Source organism: Elgaria multicarinata, chromosome 6 (genome assembly GCF_023053635.1).
Source record: "Elgaria multicarinata webbii isolate HBS135686 ecotype San Diego chromosome 6, rElgMul1.1.pri, whole genome shotgun sequence".
Taxonomy (NCBI): Eukaryota; Metazoa; Chordata; class Lepidosauria; order Squamata; family Anguidae; genus Elgaria; species Elgaria multicarinata.
The window spans coordinates 43,381,903-43,395,737 of NC_086176.1; the positions used below are offsets into that span (position 1 = coordinate 43,381,903).

At 44.0% G+C, this 13,835-nt stretch overlaps 1 protein-coding gene across 1 annotated transcript; it reads right to left on the reverse strand.

Annotated features, from left to right (window-relative positions):
- Window positions 1-3,697: 3,697 nt before the first annotated feature.
- Window positions 3,698-13,578, reverse strand: KCNV2 (potassium voltage-gated channel modifier subfamily V member 2). The gene is made up of 2 exons (XM_063128555.1): window positions 12,196-13,578; window positions 3,698-3,979 (listed from the first exon to the last, which is right to left on the reverse strand). Exons 1-2 carry the CDS (start codon window positions 13,576-13,578, stop codon window positions 3,698-3,700), a joined length of 1,665 nt encoding a protein of 554 aa, XP_062984625.1.
- Between the last annotated feature and the right edge of the window lie 257 nt (window positions 13,579-13,835).

The following is a 13,835-nucleotide window of genomic DNA, read 5'->3' on the forward strand; positions in this document are numbered from 1 at the left end:
GGCATACATTGTCTATAACATCTTCAGACATAAATGAACTCGCCACTCATTATGTGCAGAAAGTCAAATAACACATGCATTAAGCTTGGTTTTGGATGATACAGTTATGATTCTTACACGCTCAGAATATGCCAGTCTGTTACAGAGACCCTCTCCAACTCTTTCTGTTGAACACGCTGCTCTGGATGCTGTTTCGGGAGTGAAAAACAGCAGATGGTTTTATTTAGGGTAAAGAAAGAGGTGGTGGTGATAGTAGTTTAATTAATTGCTCTCCATTGATAGGCAAGTATAGTCTCCTGAGTCTGTTAAACAGTGTTAGATTCTGTAGATACTTTACTACTCTGAAGAATGGTAAATTTCCCCTCCGCTTGTCCTTGGCTGGCTTCCAGACTGTGCTTCAAACTAACATCTAGAATGTGATAACAGAGATTCAGTAGTTCCAAGCGAATTTGATCATTTGAAGCACCCATGGTCTGCCTGAGCTGTTTTTCTGGAAAAATGATTGCTCCTGTGTTTATTAATAGCCCCTCAAACCACAGCCCTTGGCTCTTGTAATTGCCCTCATGCTTCCTTTCCATCAGCTTTCTGCATCCTTTCACCCCCATCTCCAATAAAACTGTTCTTATATTTTTCCACCTATATTTATTAAGAAACTATTCACTGGTGTTGCACTTCAAAGTACAGGAGCCCGTGCCAACAGAACCACAGGACGATACCTTTATTGATACTGCAAATATGATGATCGGGGGTCTGGAAACAAGGCCCTATGAAGAGAGACTGAAAGAACTGGGCATGTTTAGCCTGGAGAAGAGAAGATTGAGGGGAGACATGATAGCACTCTTCAAATACTTAAAAGGTTGTCACACAGAGGAGGGCCAGGATCTCTTCTCGATCCTCCCAGAGTGCAGGACACGGTATAACAGGCTCAAGTTAAAGGAAGCCAGATTCCAGCTGGACATCAGGAAAAACTTCCTGACTGTTAGAGCAGTACAACAATGGAATCAGTTACCTAGGGAGGTTGTGGGCTCTCCCACACTAGAGGCCTTCAAGAGGCAGCTGGACAACCATCTGTCAGGGATGCTTTAGGGTGGATTCCTGCATTGAGCAGGGGGTTGGACTCGATGGCCTTATAGGCCCCTTCCAACTCTGCTATTCTATGATTCTATGATATGGAGTAAAATCATTACAAGATATTTCTTGGACGGTGATTTTTGGGCTCTACTTTTATAAATAAACTATTAGCTTGACTGGGAGGTGGTAATTTATAAACCTTTTTCAACTGTGATTTTTAACAGCTTTCTTACAATTTAAGTCCTGGCCTGATTCAGATGTAATGATCTTGGTCTAATAAACCATGGTTTATTGGACCAAGTGCTGTTGTGCCTGTGTGTTTCTTATACACACATACCCCTCAAGTGCTGTACAGGAACATTTCTGGAGTTTCTTGAACCACAGTTTCCTCTGGGTGCAGACTACAACATCAAACAAGAAACCAGGTTTCTATCCAGAGATACAAACCACTGTTTGTATACTGGTTTGTTTAACCACTGTTTCCCAGGTTGGGCAAGTGGGAAGGAAGGAGCACATAGGCCTAACCACCCTCCTTGGTCTAATAATCAATAGTTATTATATCTGAACTGGGCCACTATTTCAACATGTTCTTTACTCATCATGACTCAGATGCTATCTGAAAACCTATAAACATAATTTCTATTCATTATAACCTCATTTTCTTATGGGATTATTAATGATAATCAGTTGGGTGACAACTGGGTATTTGAAGAACATTTACATGTTCATAGGTATCAGGGGGCATTGGGCATATAACATTTAAGGCTAAATCCAGTTTTAGTCATACTTAGAGTAGACCTGGCTACCTTAAGTATCATTGATTTCAGTGGGAAATTCTTCCTCTAGGAAGAATTAACTTCAGTTCCAACTTCTAGTAATCATGGGTTTAAGCCAATTAGGGAACTCTGTACATTTAATCATACTTAGAGTAGAGCTATTGAATCAATGCTTCTGTAAGCATAGATGTGTTCCATGACTAAATTAGACCCCATTGATTTCAATGACTCAAACTTAAATATGACTAAGTCTGGATCCAGCCTTATCTATTTACTGAAGGGAATATGGATGTAATACCAAGGGACTCTGGCTGCCATGTAAAATTTGCTGGCTCATGAACCAGCTCATTGGAGGCTACCAGTATCCCAGGCATAGGGGAGGGAAACTTGGAATCCTTATCGTAGGATGTTATCGTAGGTGTGGGAGCTCTGAACTCAACATGGTAGAAGCAGGCAGCTGCTGTCACTCACCAGCAGTGGTCAGCATGTGTCCTGATGTCAACAACTCATCCTAGGCAATGCTAGTTATTCAGCAGCCAGGCACCAACATGGTGCTTTGAGAGCCTTTGTCTCCAAAGCGATGTAAAGACAGTAATGACCTCTATGCCGCTGCCTCATTGGGCCCTCTGGTAATGGGTCTTCCTTCCCTCATGCAGCAGTGAAAACTAGTAACTTCCTATGAGTCACCTCATGACTCACTGCTGGAGAATAGGATGGTGCCAAACAGAATGAGTTATAAAGCAGGAGGTTACTGATTCAAATTGCATCTGCCTTCAATATGCTAATATTTCTTGGCCTCAGTCCCCATCTTCAATACGAGGACAGAACTACTGCTCTATCTTACATAGTTGTTGTTAGGTTTACTGAGATAATGCATATGCTTTGAACACTCAATAATGCTAATGAAAAAAAGTAACAAAGACAGACAGAAGTTCAGCTGAAATCAAAAGATGGAAGAACTATTGACAAAGCATTTGGATTACTAGGCTCCACCTTTTCCTCCCCTTTCATTTCATCTGTGGTTTACAGATTTGATTTGGTTTTTGACTCAGTACCACAATAAGTCTTGTAGTGACACATTAATACCAGAAATGCATTTCACTGGTTGTGTATTGTCCTTTTAGTTTAGTTTGGCATCAATTAGAAAATATTTGTGTTGGATTCCTTGGAAAGCTATTTTCGAAATTTACCCTGGCAAACCCCACATCTATTAATCTGTTTTGTAGCAGAGCGTGTTAATTTCCCTCTAATGTTATTGTTTTGGACATGAAAATATGACACATGTGACTTTGACATGTTTGAAGGGTTGGAAGACTTTGTTTAAAGTTCCATATTCTCACATTGGCTTATATACCATCACAGGAGAAAAGTGCTGTGCACACCCTCCTCTTTGCAATCTCAGGATTGTGGTAAAATTCAGATACAAGTCCAAAATATTTTTCTGCTCAAACATCTCCTACAACCCTGATTTTCAGGCAACAACTATCATGTCAGCATATATGTAAATACACACAAAATAAGTGACATTCTTTTTTGTGTAGCATTGTATTTGGAGACGAAACATATGGCATTGCATTATATCTCAATTCTCAATGGATCCTTCTTGGAACTGATTGTTGGATCACAATCCAAGTACAACATTGACTCCAGTGGCTGCTTGGATGTCAGCTGGATCCTTCATCAGACAAAATAATAAGGAAGAAGATATACATCTGTATTTCTTTTTAAAAGAAGTTTGATTCAATTTGTACCATACTCAGGTACATCTGTTCATAGTTTTTAGCCCAGTTACCTTGTAGAGTGACCTAAGTGATCTCTTCTCTCCACATCCCTCGTTTCTTTCCAGGGTGCTAATTGTATCTGTGCCTTGGTAATCGGGACGGCCTGTTTCCACAGCGCTCAGACATCTTCTTCATGGCTCGTCGTGTAAAATTCACTTTCCCTCTGTCCTTCCGAATAGCTGTATACTCATATGCTTTCAGCTTGATGTAATAGTCTGAGAATTTATTGTAGAGGACAGAGATGGGCATTCCATTCAGAATTATTCCAAAAGCGATGCAGAGGAAAGCAAACAGTCGTCCAAGGTGAGTTTCCGGACACATGTCCCCATATCCCACGGTAGAAATGCTTACCTTTTAAGCAAATAAAATTGAGGCGGTTAGTCAGAACAGCAAACCCAGCACAGATCATTTAGAATTCTATTAAAATTTTATTTTACACATTGATGCATTCATGTTTCATTAGTACAGTAATCTCTATAAGGTCCTACGTTGTACTTGGTTAGTATAACTTTAAAGCCACCAACTTGGACAGCTTTAAAAAGAGGATTAGACAAATTTATGGAGCATTTGGCTATCAATGGCTACTAGTTATGATGACTATACTGTATGCCACCTACAGTATCAGAGGCAATATAACTCTGTATGCCAGTTGCTGGCTACTGGGCTCATCTATTGCTTTGGAGCTTTCCATGGGCATCAGGTTAGCTACTGTGAGAACAGAATGTTGGTCTAGGTAAGCCTTTCGCCTGACCCAAAATGTCTCTCTTTATATTAGTCCTTAACAACTCCCAAAGTTTTTGAAGGATTCAGCACATTCCTGGGTTCTGTCTGGTGTCTTTTTTCTCCAGATTGACACAGTGTCTATAGAATTCTTCCTCTTTCTTTAGATGTTTTTTTCCCCTACACAGATCACAAGTTTGACCAGGATGCATGTACAATGTCATGGGTAACAAATTGACATGTGTATTTCACTGCATGTAGCCACAGTAGGTATTTTCGATTGGACACAGCTTCCCGACACACACTAAATTAGGGTGACCAACTGTCAGGATTTCCCCGGATTTGTCCTGGTTTTTGTTCTTTCCATGGTGTCAGGGGGATTTTCTATAATTTTCAATAATGTACTGGAATGACACACCTTCCTCTTTAAGGCTGCCATTAGCATGGCAGGAGGGAATGACATGCTTTCTTGAGGCACATCATTCCCCCACCCCGAGCTCCAATTGAGGTCTTAAAGGGGAAAGTGGGTCATTCGTGGACATTATAAAAAAGGCCCCAATTGGAGTGGATGGTGGTGGTGCAGAATGAAATCCTTTCTCCTCCTCCACTCCAATCGGGTTCTTTAAGGTGGCGGGGGAATAACGTACTTCCTGCAGGACTCAGAAAGCTGCTTCCCCCCCACACACACTAGGTGTCCTCTTTTTTGGTTTCCCAAATATGGTCACCCTACACTAAATGAATGAATGTGTGCATTTTCCAAGAATAACAACTTATGCAGGATTTGCATGCTTTGATATCACAGTCATCTGTAACTTTGAAACTACAGTAGTATCTCTCATGAATGTCCTATTCTTTACCCTGTACTTGAAACTATTCAGTGTTTAGGTTTGTACCAATGTAACTAGGTCCATACTGGTTGAAAGATCTTTAGGGTGATGAGTAGGTGGATTTTGTCTGCCTTTTGATGTATTATGTCACACACAGCTTTGTTTGACAGAGCAACACCACATTGATTAATTTAATTTTAAAAATGTATAAACTGCCCTTCATCCACAGGGAAACCCAGGGCAATGTATACATAACTTTATAAAAAGACAAATACAATACAGTAACAACAAATAAAATTACAAGAGGCATAAAACACACTCAGCAATGGTGGCTGTTCCCAGAGCAATATGATCAAATGACACCCTGAGTGTCTGTGCAAATATTGCGATACGTTAATCATGGTTCCCCTCCTCAACACATACTAGCCTGTAGGATCAAGTTATTGATGGATATATATTGACGGTTTCAAACAAAGGACTTTTTTTAACTTGAAGAAGAGCTCCTTAAAGCTGAAAAACGCTTTGGTCCTTCCACCAGGAAATTAATCCAAAAACTAATTTGTGAGTCCCTCATTTGAAGGAGAACAATATGGTTGCGGTGGCGGCAGTACCTTCTGCAGGTGGTCAGTGGTGGCCGGGCTCTTTGCACAGGCACTTTCCTGCTGCTTCTTTCTGTTCTGCTGCGTATGCTAAAATATATTCTTATCAGAGAAAGGGAGTTGTCCTGCTGCTATTGTTGCTACTTAGAAAAGGAATGTGTGTGTGTATGAGGAGGAGTAACTGAGTGTTTCCATGGAGCTTAGTTTCAAGCCTGTTTTGCAGGAACATGAACTTTTGCACCTTATGCTGCCACAGGAGATATCTGGAATGGGGAAGAAGGTAGAGCAGAGATGGCAGCCTGAGCACTGGGTATTGGCTAGAACTGCATTCACCTTTGCTGACCTGGAGCAACTTTACTGACCAAGTACATCATGTGTCTTGTCTGAAGAATAATGACTCTCTGCTCTTGAATTTCTGCCAATTTTTCCATGTAATGGTTATCGGAAGCCATTCCAAGGCATTATAATGATGTTGACAAAACAGTAAGAGAAATTGCCAAGAGCAGCACAGCACGTTGCTCTCTCCGTCAGACAGCATCCACGATTAGTTTTGTGGTGGAACATTCATTGAAAAGGCAGCCGTATGTAGTGGAGCCTTTTCCTCCTCCTCATTATTATTATTATTATTATTATTATTATTATTATTATTTAAAGTAGCCTGACGTTTCAGATGAATGAAACATAAGGCTGGCTCCCTGAGCCTGCTCAGGCGAGCTTATTTGTAGGATGCACCTGGCGCATTTGCTGGGATTAGTTCTGTGGTCTGATGGAAATTAACTCACTGGAATTGAATGTTAATGCAGGAGGAATATCTCCAAAAATAAACAGCTCGATGAAGAGAGATGTGTTACCAAGGGCCAAAGCAGGCATTGCTTCAAATGTTTTTTTTTTTTACTCTAGAGTAGGTGCTGGGGCTCTGAGAGCTCTATCACATCAGCGTTATACTGTGCAATCACTGCGAATTGCGTGCAAAGGACTACCTTATAATCTGCTGTTACAGTGAAGTACTCCAATGTGCCCTGCAGAGCCCGGAGCAGGCCCAGCCCTCCCGGGGCACACACCGGAGCAGGAAGACGAGGAGCAGGGCCATCCCGGCAGCCCCCAGGTGAGCGCCGTGGAGCCCAGCCCAGTCCTCCCGGGGCACACACCGGAGCAGGGTGGATCTATAATGTTGTTGTGATAGAGCTAGCAGCAACGACAGCTTTCATACGCTATGGGATAATTCGAGGGAAATGGGTAGGTATGATGAAGCTCTGATACTAAGCCTGAGAGGAGGCCTTTTAAGATCCACATCAATCCCCAGCACCTGCTCTAGAGTAAAAATAAAAAACATAGCTAGTAGACACACATTTAAAGTAATGTCTAGGGCGACCATATGGAAAGGAGGACGGGGCTCCTGTATCTTTAACAATTGTATTGAAAGGGAATTTCGGTAGGTGTCATTTTGTATGCATGTAGCACCTGGTGAAATTCCCTCTTCATCATCATCATATATTTATTTATTAACCGCCTCTCCCTCTTGATCGAGGCAGGGAACAACGTTAAATACAATATAATACATAAAACTAGTTAAAAGAGCATATAAAACCAATGCAATATTAAAATAACAATCACAACACATTCAAATTCTTAGGTTTAAAATTCATCTGGGTAGGCCTGCCAGAAGAGACCAACAGTTTAGGGTGACCATATGACCGGATTTGCCTGGATTTGTCCAGGTTTTTGCTGGCAAATCCGGCAGGGGGAGGGGAAATCTGGATTTTTTTCAAAGAGCAGCTCTAATGGGAATTAACAAAAATGCTTATAACTCTGTCATTTTTTAAAGATAAAGACATGAAACTTGGCACAATGGTAGCTCTTAGGAAGGGCTTTAGTCACACCAAATTTGAAACAGATCCGTTCATCCATTGATTTTTTAGGAATTTTTTAAAAATTGAGGTTTTAAAATTATTATTTTTAAATCGTCATTTTTAAAGTTAAAGAGATGAAACTTTGTACCATAATAGGATTTAGGAAGAGCTTTAGCCACACCAAATTTGAAACAGATCTGTTCATCCATTGATTTTTTTAGGATTTTTTTTAAAAAATGAGGTTTTAAAATTATTATTTTTTAAACTGTCATTTTTAAAGATAAAGAGCTGAAAGTTAGCACCATGATAGCTTTTAGGTAGAGCTTTAGCTGTACCAAATTTGAAACAGATCTGAGGGCAGTAGCAAACCCTGTTAACAACAACAGCAGCTTGCAATGAGTGAAGATACAGCCAGAAAAGATATTTGAGGGAAGGGGAGAATGTAACACACAGAGTATAGCAAAAGCTTCAAAGTACAGCAAAACCTACAAAAGTAGGAGTGAGTGAAGTTAATTTCAGATACATTGAATCTCTCACTTGTTCTTTATTTCAGTGATTTTAACATTAAGATGTTATGTAGAACAGATTTGTCTTAAATGTGTGCTGTAAAATCAGACATGCGACCAAGGCTATGTTCGGGTGGGCACGCCCCCTTGGGGGCAACCATGTTGTCCTCCTTTTTGGTTTCCAAAATATGGTCACCCTACAACAGTTACAACAGTTAAAGTGGAAGGAGCCCTGCCCTGTTTTAGATCTGCATGCATAAAAATGACACCTGCTGAAATTCCTCCTTTCAATACAACAGTCAAAGATACAGGAGCCCTGTCCTCCTTTCCATATGGTCACCCCAGTAATGTCTGTTTGGGCCCTGACGGTAGCCCATGGTTCTGGAAAGGAATTTTCAGTTGTGCATTTTTCTTACGTTGCATATGGAAATTTGGGGTTAGAGAACTGAGGGAAGGGATTTATCTTCTGTTCTTAAAAATAAATTAATACACTTATGAATTCTGTGCCAGCATATATTTTGAGTCTTGGCATGTGCCTGCAGTGATATCATTGCTGCTTCCCCATAGGGTAAGGGGAGGGCAGCCAGGTGCCCCCAGATGTTTTGGACTACAACTCCCATCAGTCCCAGCCAGCTTGGCCAATGGTTGGGAATTATGGGAGTTGTAATCCAAAATATCTGGTGGGAACTGGGTTGACAACTCCAGGATCGCATCACTTGCCATATGCATGTAAATACCAGAATGTGGTGGCATTTACTTTAGCTTTTCTTGCCTGACCCTAACAATTGGCCTCTTCCATGGTTTTCTGCTATTTACATGTGTTTGCAGTGATGTGGGACTGCACCATAGGAAAGTGGCTACTGTGGCAGCATGCAAAAGGGGCCATGGGGTGAGATTTGGTTATGTTACAGAATCCCAACTTGAGCTCTAAGGAGTTCTCCCCTTTGTTGTTGAAACCCAGTGGGGGCAGTGGGCAACTGGAAGGAACAGGGTGCTTCCAGATGAAGAGGTTTCCGGCTGCTCCACAATCTCAACCACTGGTCACTCATCAATCACGTTTAGGCGAGGACACCATGCCAACAGCTGCTAGTCCGGACAGACTAGGAGGATTATTTTGGGAAGATGGTTTAAACCTCTAGAACCCAGTAGCTCCTGCTGTAAGGATGTTTATAGCTCCCATTGTTGTGTTGGTGTAACTGCACTACTTCTCCTGACAATACCAGCTAATCCGTTAGAACAGGGATGGGGAACACGTGGCCCTCCAGATGATCTTGGATTGCAACTCTCATCATCCCTCACCTTTGGCTAGGTTGGGAGTTGTAGTCCAGCAACATCTGGAGGTCCACATGTTCCCCACCTCTGCGTTAGAAGCATCAGAAACCAGTTCTCTCCCTGCTTCAACATGTGCTTTACCCATCAGCAGTGCTCTGATTCAGTATCAGTTTGTAGATCAGTCCCAAACCCATTCATCTAGAAGTTTTATTCCAGCAGATACTGTACTTTTTTTTTCTAGATTAATAATAACTGCATACAATCAGAATCCTTCCCAGTGTGGGTGATCATGAAAAGACATTCAACTCACTGTCATCCACAACTTCACAAATGAGGTGTGGTTTTACTGTTCCCCTCTGCAGCCCACAAGGTGAAAAGTTAGCAAAGAACATTTCCATACTTTCATCAGTTCGGCATGATGCAACGTCTGCACTATGTTCTATAATTTAGTCTCCCCCAGCCTGGTGCCTTCCAGATGTTTTGAACTGGACTACAATTTCCATCACTCCCAGTCAGCATGGCCTGAGGTGATGGATGTTGTAGTCCAACACACGTGGAAGGCTCCAGATTGGACAAAGCTGCGCAATAGCTTCTCTGCTTTCTATAACTATTCTGGATGTATCTGTCCATGGGCCTGTTCAAACACACAAGCCATGGGGGTTGTCTTGATGAGGGGCTCACCCCAGGGTGGGTCTGCTGTGGCGGCAGGTCATCGACATTGCACAGTCACCATCACGAAGCCATCCAGGGGCAAATCCCCAAAGCTCCACTTTTAAAAAGTCGGCAACTTGCTGTGACTTTTTCCTGTCAGCTAGGCGTAGAGGCGCATTTGCAGTCTGTCACCTTGCTCCGGTGTTGAGCCGGAGGCGTGAACCCGGCCAATAGCAACCCCTGATTGGTCGCCATGGCCAGACAGGAGGAAGGGGAAGGAGTGGGCAGACCAGCAAGCCGAATGGCCACTGGACCACCTCCATGTACCTTGTACAGCCTCCCAACACATAGTGACACATAAAATAAAATAAAATAATGCAGGGTGCACTGTGAAAGTGGGGAGGTGGCAGTTTGTCTCTGCACCTCTCTAGAATTGCGCAATTACAAACAAATGATTTAAAAAAAAAAAAAACCACCCCAAAACACCAGTAAAAACAAACAAAAACGGGGCAAGGAGCCGACTGCTCCCTCCATGGCTCCTTTGTTTTCAGATGCTGGGGGTGGGGGGGAAACGGAGGAGGGAAACAACGGGTGTGTGTGTACAGGAACTGGGGGTGCTGGCCCTGTGAGCCTCCAAAACCCGTATTTGTGCTCCTTTCCGCGGGTGGAGCGCAATTGCAGGATGTCAGATAATGAGGTGCCAATGTGACCTCAATATAGACATGTCCATGGTTAGGCCATGGATGCTTTTGCAGCAAATGGTTAGTGAGCGTGTTTAATCTGTGGTTATGTAGCCACCACGGTTGGGAATTGTTCACATGACATGCTAAGTCATGGTTCACATGACACACTAAGCCACAATGTTTAGCTCAAAACCCTTAACCACTGTGGCTTAGCGTGTCATCTGAACGGGGTCTACGAGTCTGCTTGCATACGCTCTTAGCCATAATTAACATCCCCTGAACTTACCTCAACCTTGGATTTATTTACCAATTCAGGGGTAAATCCGGTCACTTTGTGCAAGATAGATTTCCTCTCTGGAAATCCGTGCAGAAAGCTGTATGAGTCCCACGCACAATTTATTACATGTGATGCCTACATACTTTGCCATATCTAGTGAAGCTAAACAGTGGAAACAATGTGGGAAAAGGCACAAGCAATAGATTTTCTACAGGGACTGATAATGCAGTTTTCATGTTTGATTAGCACTGGCAACTCAGCAAGGACATCTGATACCAAAGTATTACTGGACAATTTGCAGCACGAGCTTCTTCCTATGTGCTACGTGTACCTACATGCAGGTACAAGCCAAGTAGACTCTATGTGGATGAGATCTTCTTGTTCATCCAACTGCACTAAAATATGCAATATATTTCAGTCACTGGTGGCTTATGATGCATTTCAACTAGAGGCCTATACATTCTAAGCTCTGTTACAATCAACTGAGCCAGGTGGTCCTCCCCTGTTTTGTTATTTTGGTCCAGGCTCAGTATAAATAAAATCAAAATACCATTTTGTCTTCTGTTGTAGCTACTATCACCAGCTGTCTGGAAAGTCTTGTGAAGGACAGCTGTCTTATCTGCCTGTCTCCCAATTGCACATACATAAATCCACTTTTTTCAGGGGCAGGTACTCAACTTCATCTTCTAAGTTTTTAACTGCTGTGTGAGCTAATCGGTACACCTTTTTTTATTGCATTGACATAACAGGTTTGCTGCTTTTATAAACTTCAGTAAGGAGGAAAATGGAACTATCCCCTGATTCTGCATCTGTGATAAAAGGCTAGCAGCCAGCTGCCAGCAGGCGCATAGATGTCACCGCGAAGTGAAGGCGTGCCATGTAGGCGTCTGAGCGCCTTCCCCTTTCCCTCCTCTCCTTTCTCAATGAGAAGCAGCGGGAAGTCTGTGCAGAGCGTAGCCACAAATAGCCATCCGGTTCAAGCTCAGCTTCACTGATTATAGACGGGATCTACTGAAACTGATGTCCTAAAGCTTCCAGCTGAGGGGTGTGTGCGTTTGCGCAGGTTCTGTAAAAGCACGGCTCAGAACAGATGTTCAGAGATCTGGGTCTACTCTGCCACTTTAAAACTGACAGCAGCTCTAAGTAAAAGGGAAAGAAGTCAGGAGTAAGGTAGGTACTTACGGCAGCCCACCACCAGGCATGGGGGATGCTGGTGAAGTTGGTGCTGGAAACATCATGCTCTACAGTGTAAACCATAGCAGAGAAGGCAAAGATGCCCAGGGCAATGAAGAGCAAGAGGCAGCCCACCTGCTGGTAGCACTGGCGCAAAGTGAAGCCAAAGGCTCTCAGCCCCGTAGAATGGCGGGCCAACTTGAGGATGCGGAAAATGCGCATGAGGCGCATGATGCGTAGCACCTGCCCTACCTTTCCCACTCGCCCCACTTTCTCAATTTCATGTTCGTGCTGGGAACCTTGTCCACGGGGCTGGTCCTCATCCACAAAATGTTCCAACAGGAGCTGGAGGTAGAGGGGCAAGATTGCAATGAGGTCCACAGCATTGAGGGCGCTGCTAACAAAATGACGCACATCCGGGGTGGACACCAACCGCAGAACATATTCCAGGGTGAAGAAGGCAATGCAGAAGGTCTCCACGTGCTCCAGCATGGGCCTCATCTCTCCACTGGCTTTGTCCCTGTGCTGCATCTCCTCCACGGTGTTGAGAGCCAACGCTACCACTGAGATGAGGACAAAAAAGCTGGAGGCCACCCCCATGGCCTTCGCTGTGGTTGAGGAGAAAGGCTTCTCCATGAGATTCCAGAGGCGCCAACGTTGGGCCGCATAGCGCATGTGGTGGAAGAGATGCCTGCTCTCCTGGACCGCGGCCTGGGCACGGAGCTCCTGTTGCACCTTCAGCTGCTCGTTCAGCTCATCACGCCTCTCCTCAAAGCAGATGCGGCAGCATCGGGGTGTGTATTTGAGCCGGACCCCCCAGTAACTCAGCTCTTCCAGGAAGCTTCGGGGGCACAGCTCATCCCGCACCCGCAACACTCCCGAAGCATAGAAGTTGTAGACCAGCTGGAAGACGGCCGGGTCGCGATCAAAAAAATACTCATCACCCTGTGCTGCATAGTCGTCACACAGGCCTAGCTGGCGACGCCGGTCTGTGGAAGTGGCCAAGCGGCCCAGCCGAGTGGTTGGATAGATGGCCACTGCCTGGTAGGTCAGGCGATAGCTTTGGCCACCAACGTTGATATTGAGCACAGAGGAGGAAGACGCAGCACCAGCTCCAGAAGGAAAAGCAGGACTGAATGGGAACATTGAAGGAAGTCCCTTCTGCTCTCCCTCTCCATCCCCCTCCTCTTCCTCATCCAAGCAGTAGTAGTTCTTCTCCATCTCCTGGGGCCATTGGAGCTGGGATCCCCAAATAGCAGCACCCAATCCTCCCGCCAGCGCGTTTGTATGCACCGTTCCTTGACATTCCACAGGAGATTCCAAGGTAGAGTCCTGTGCTTCTGCTTCAGGGTCTGAAGTCTGAGGTTGTCTTCTTGGCTTAAAATTCCACATGTTCTCTTTCTAGTCTGATGGGTGCAACTTTCTATGCCGCCACTCCTGTGAGGATATGTGCTTCTTGCTGCTGCTTTCCCTCCTTGTGTCTTCTTGTCTGAAGCATCCGGCACCAAAGCTGCAGCTTCACGGGGGTTTTGCCTACCAGCCACCAGCTCCAGTTGTTGCTAAAACTCAGTGTGGGATACAGACACGACCGGGGGGGGGGGGGGGACTGCTGTTGACCGCTTTAATCTTGCTGACAGGGAAGATCTGAG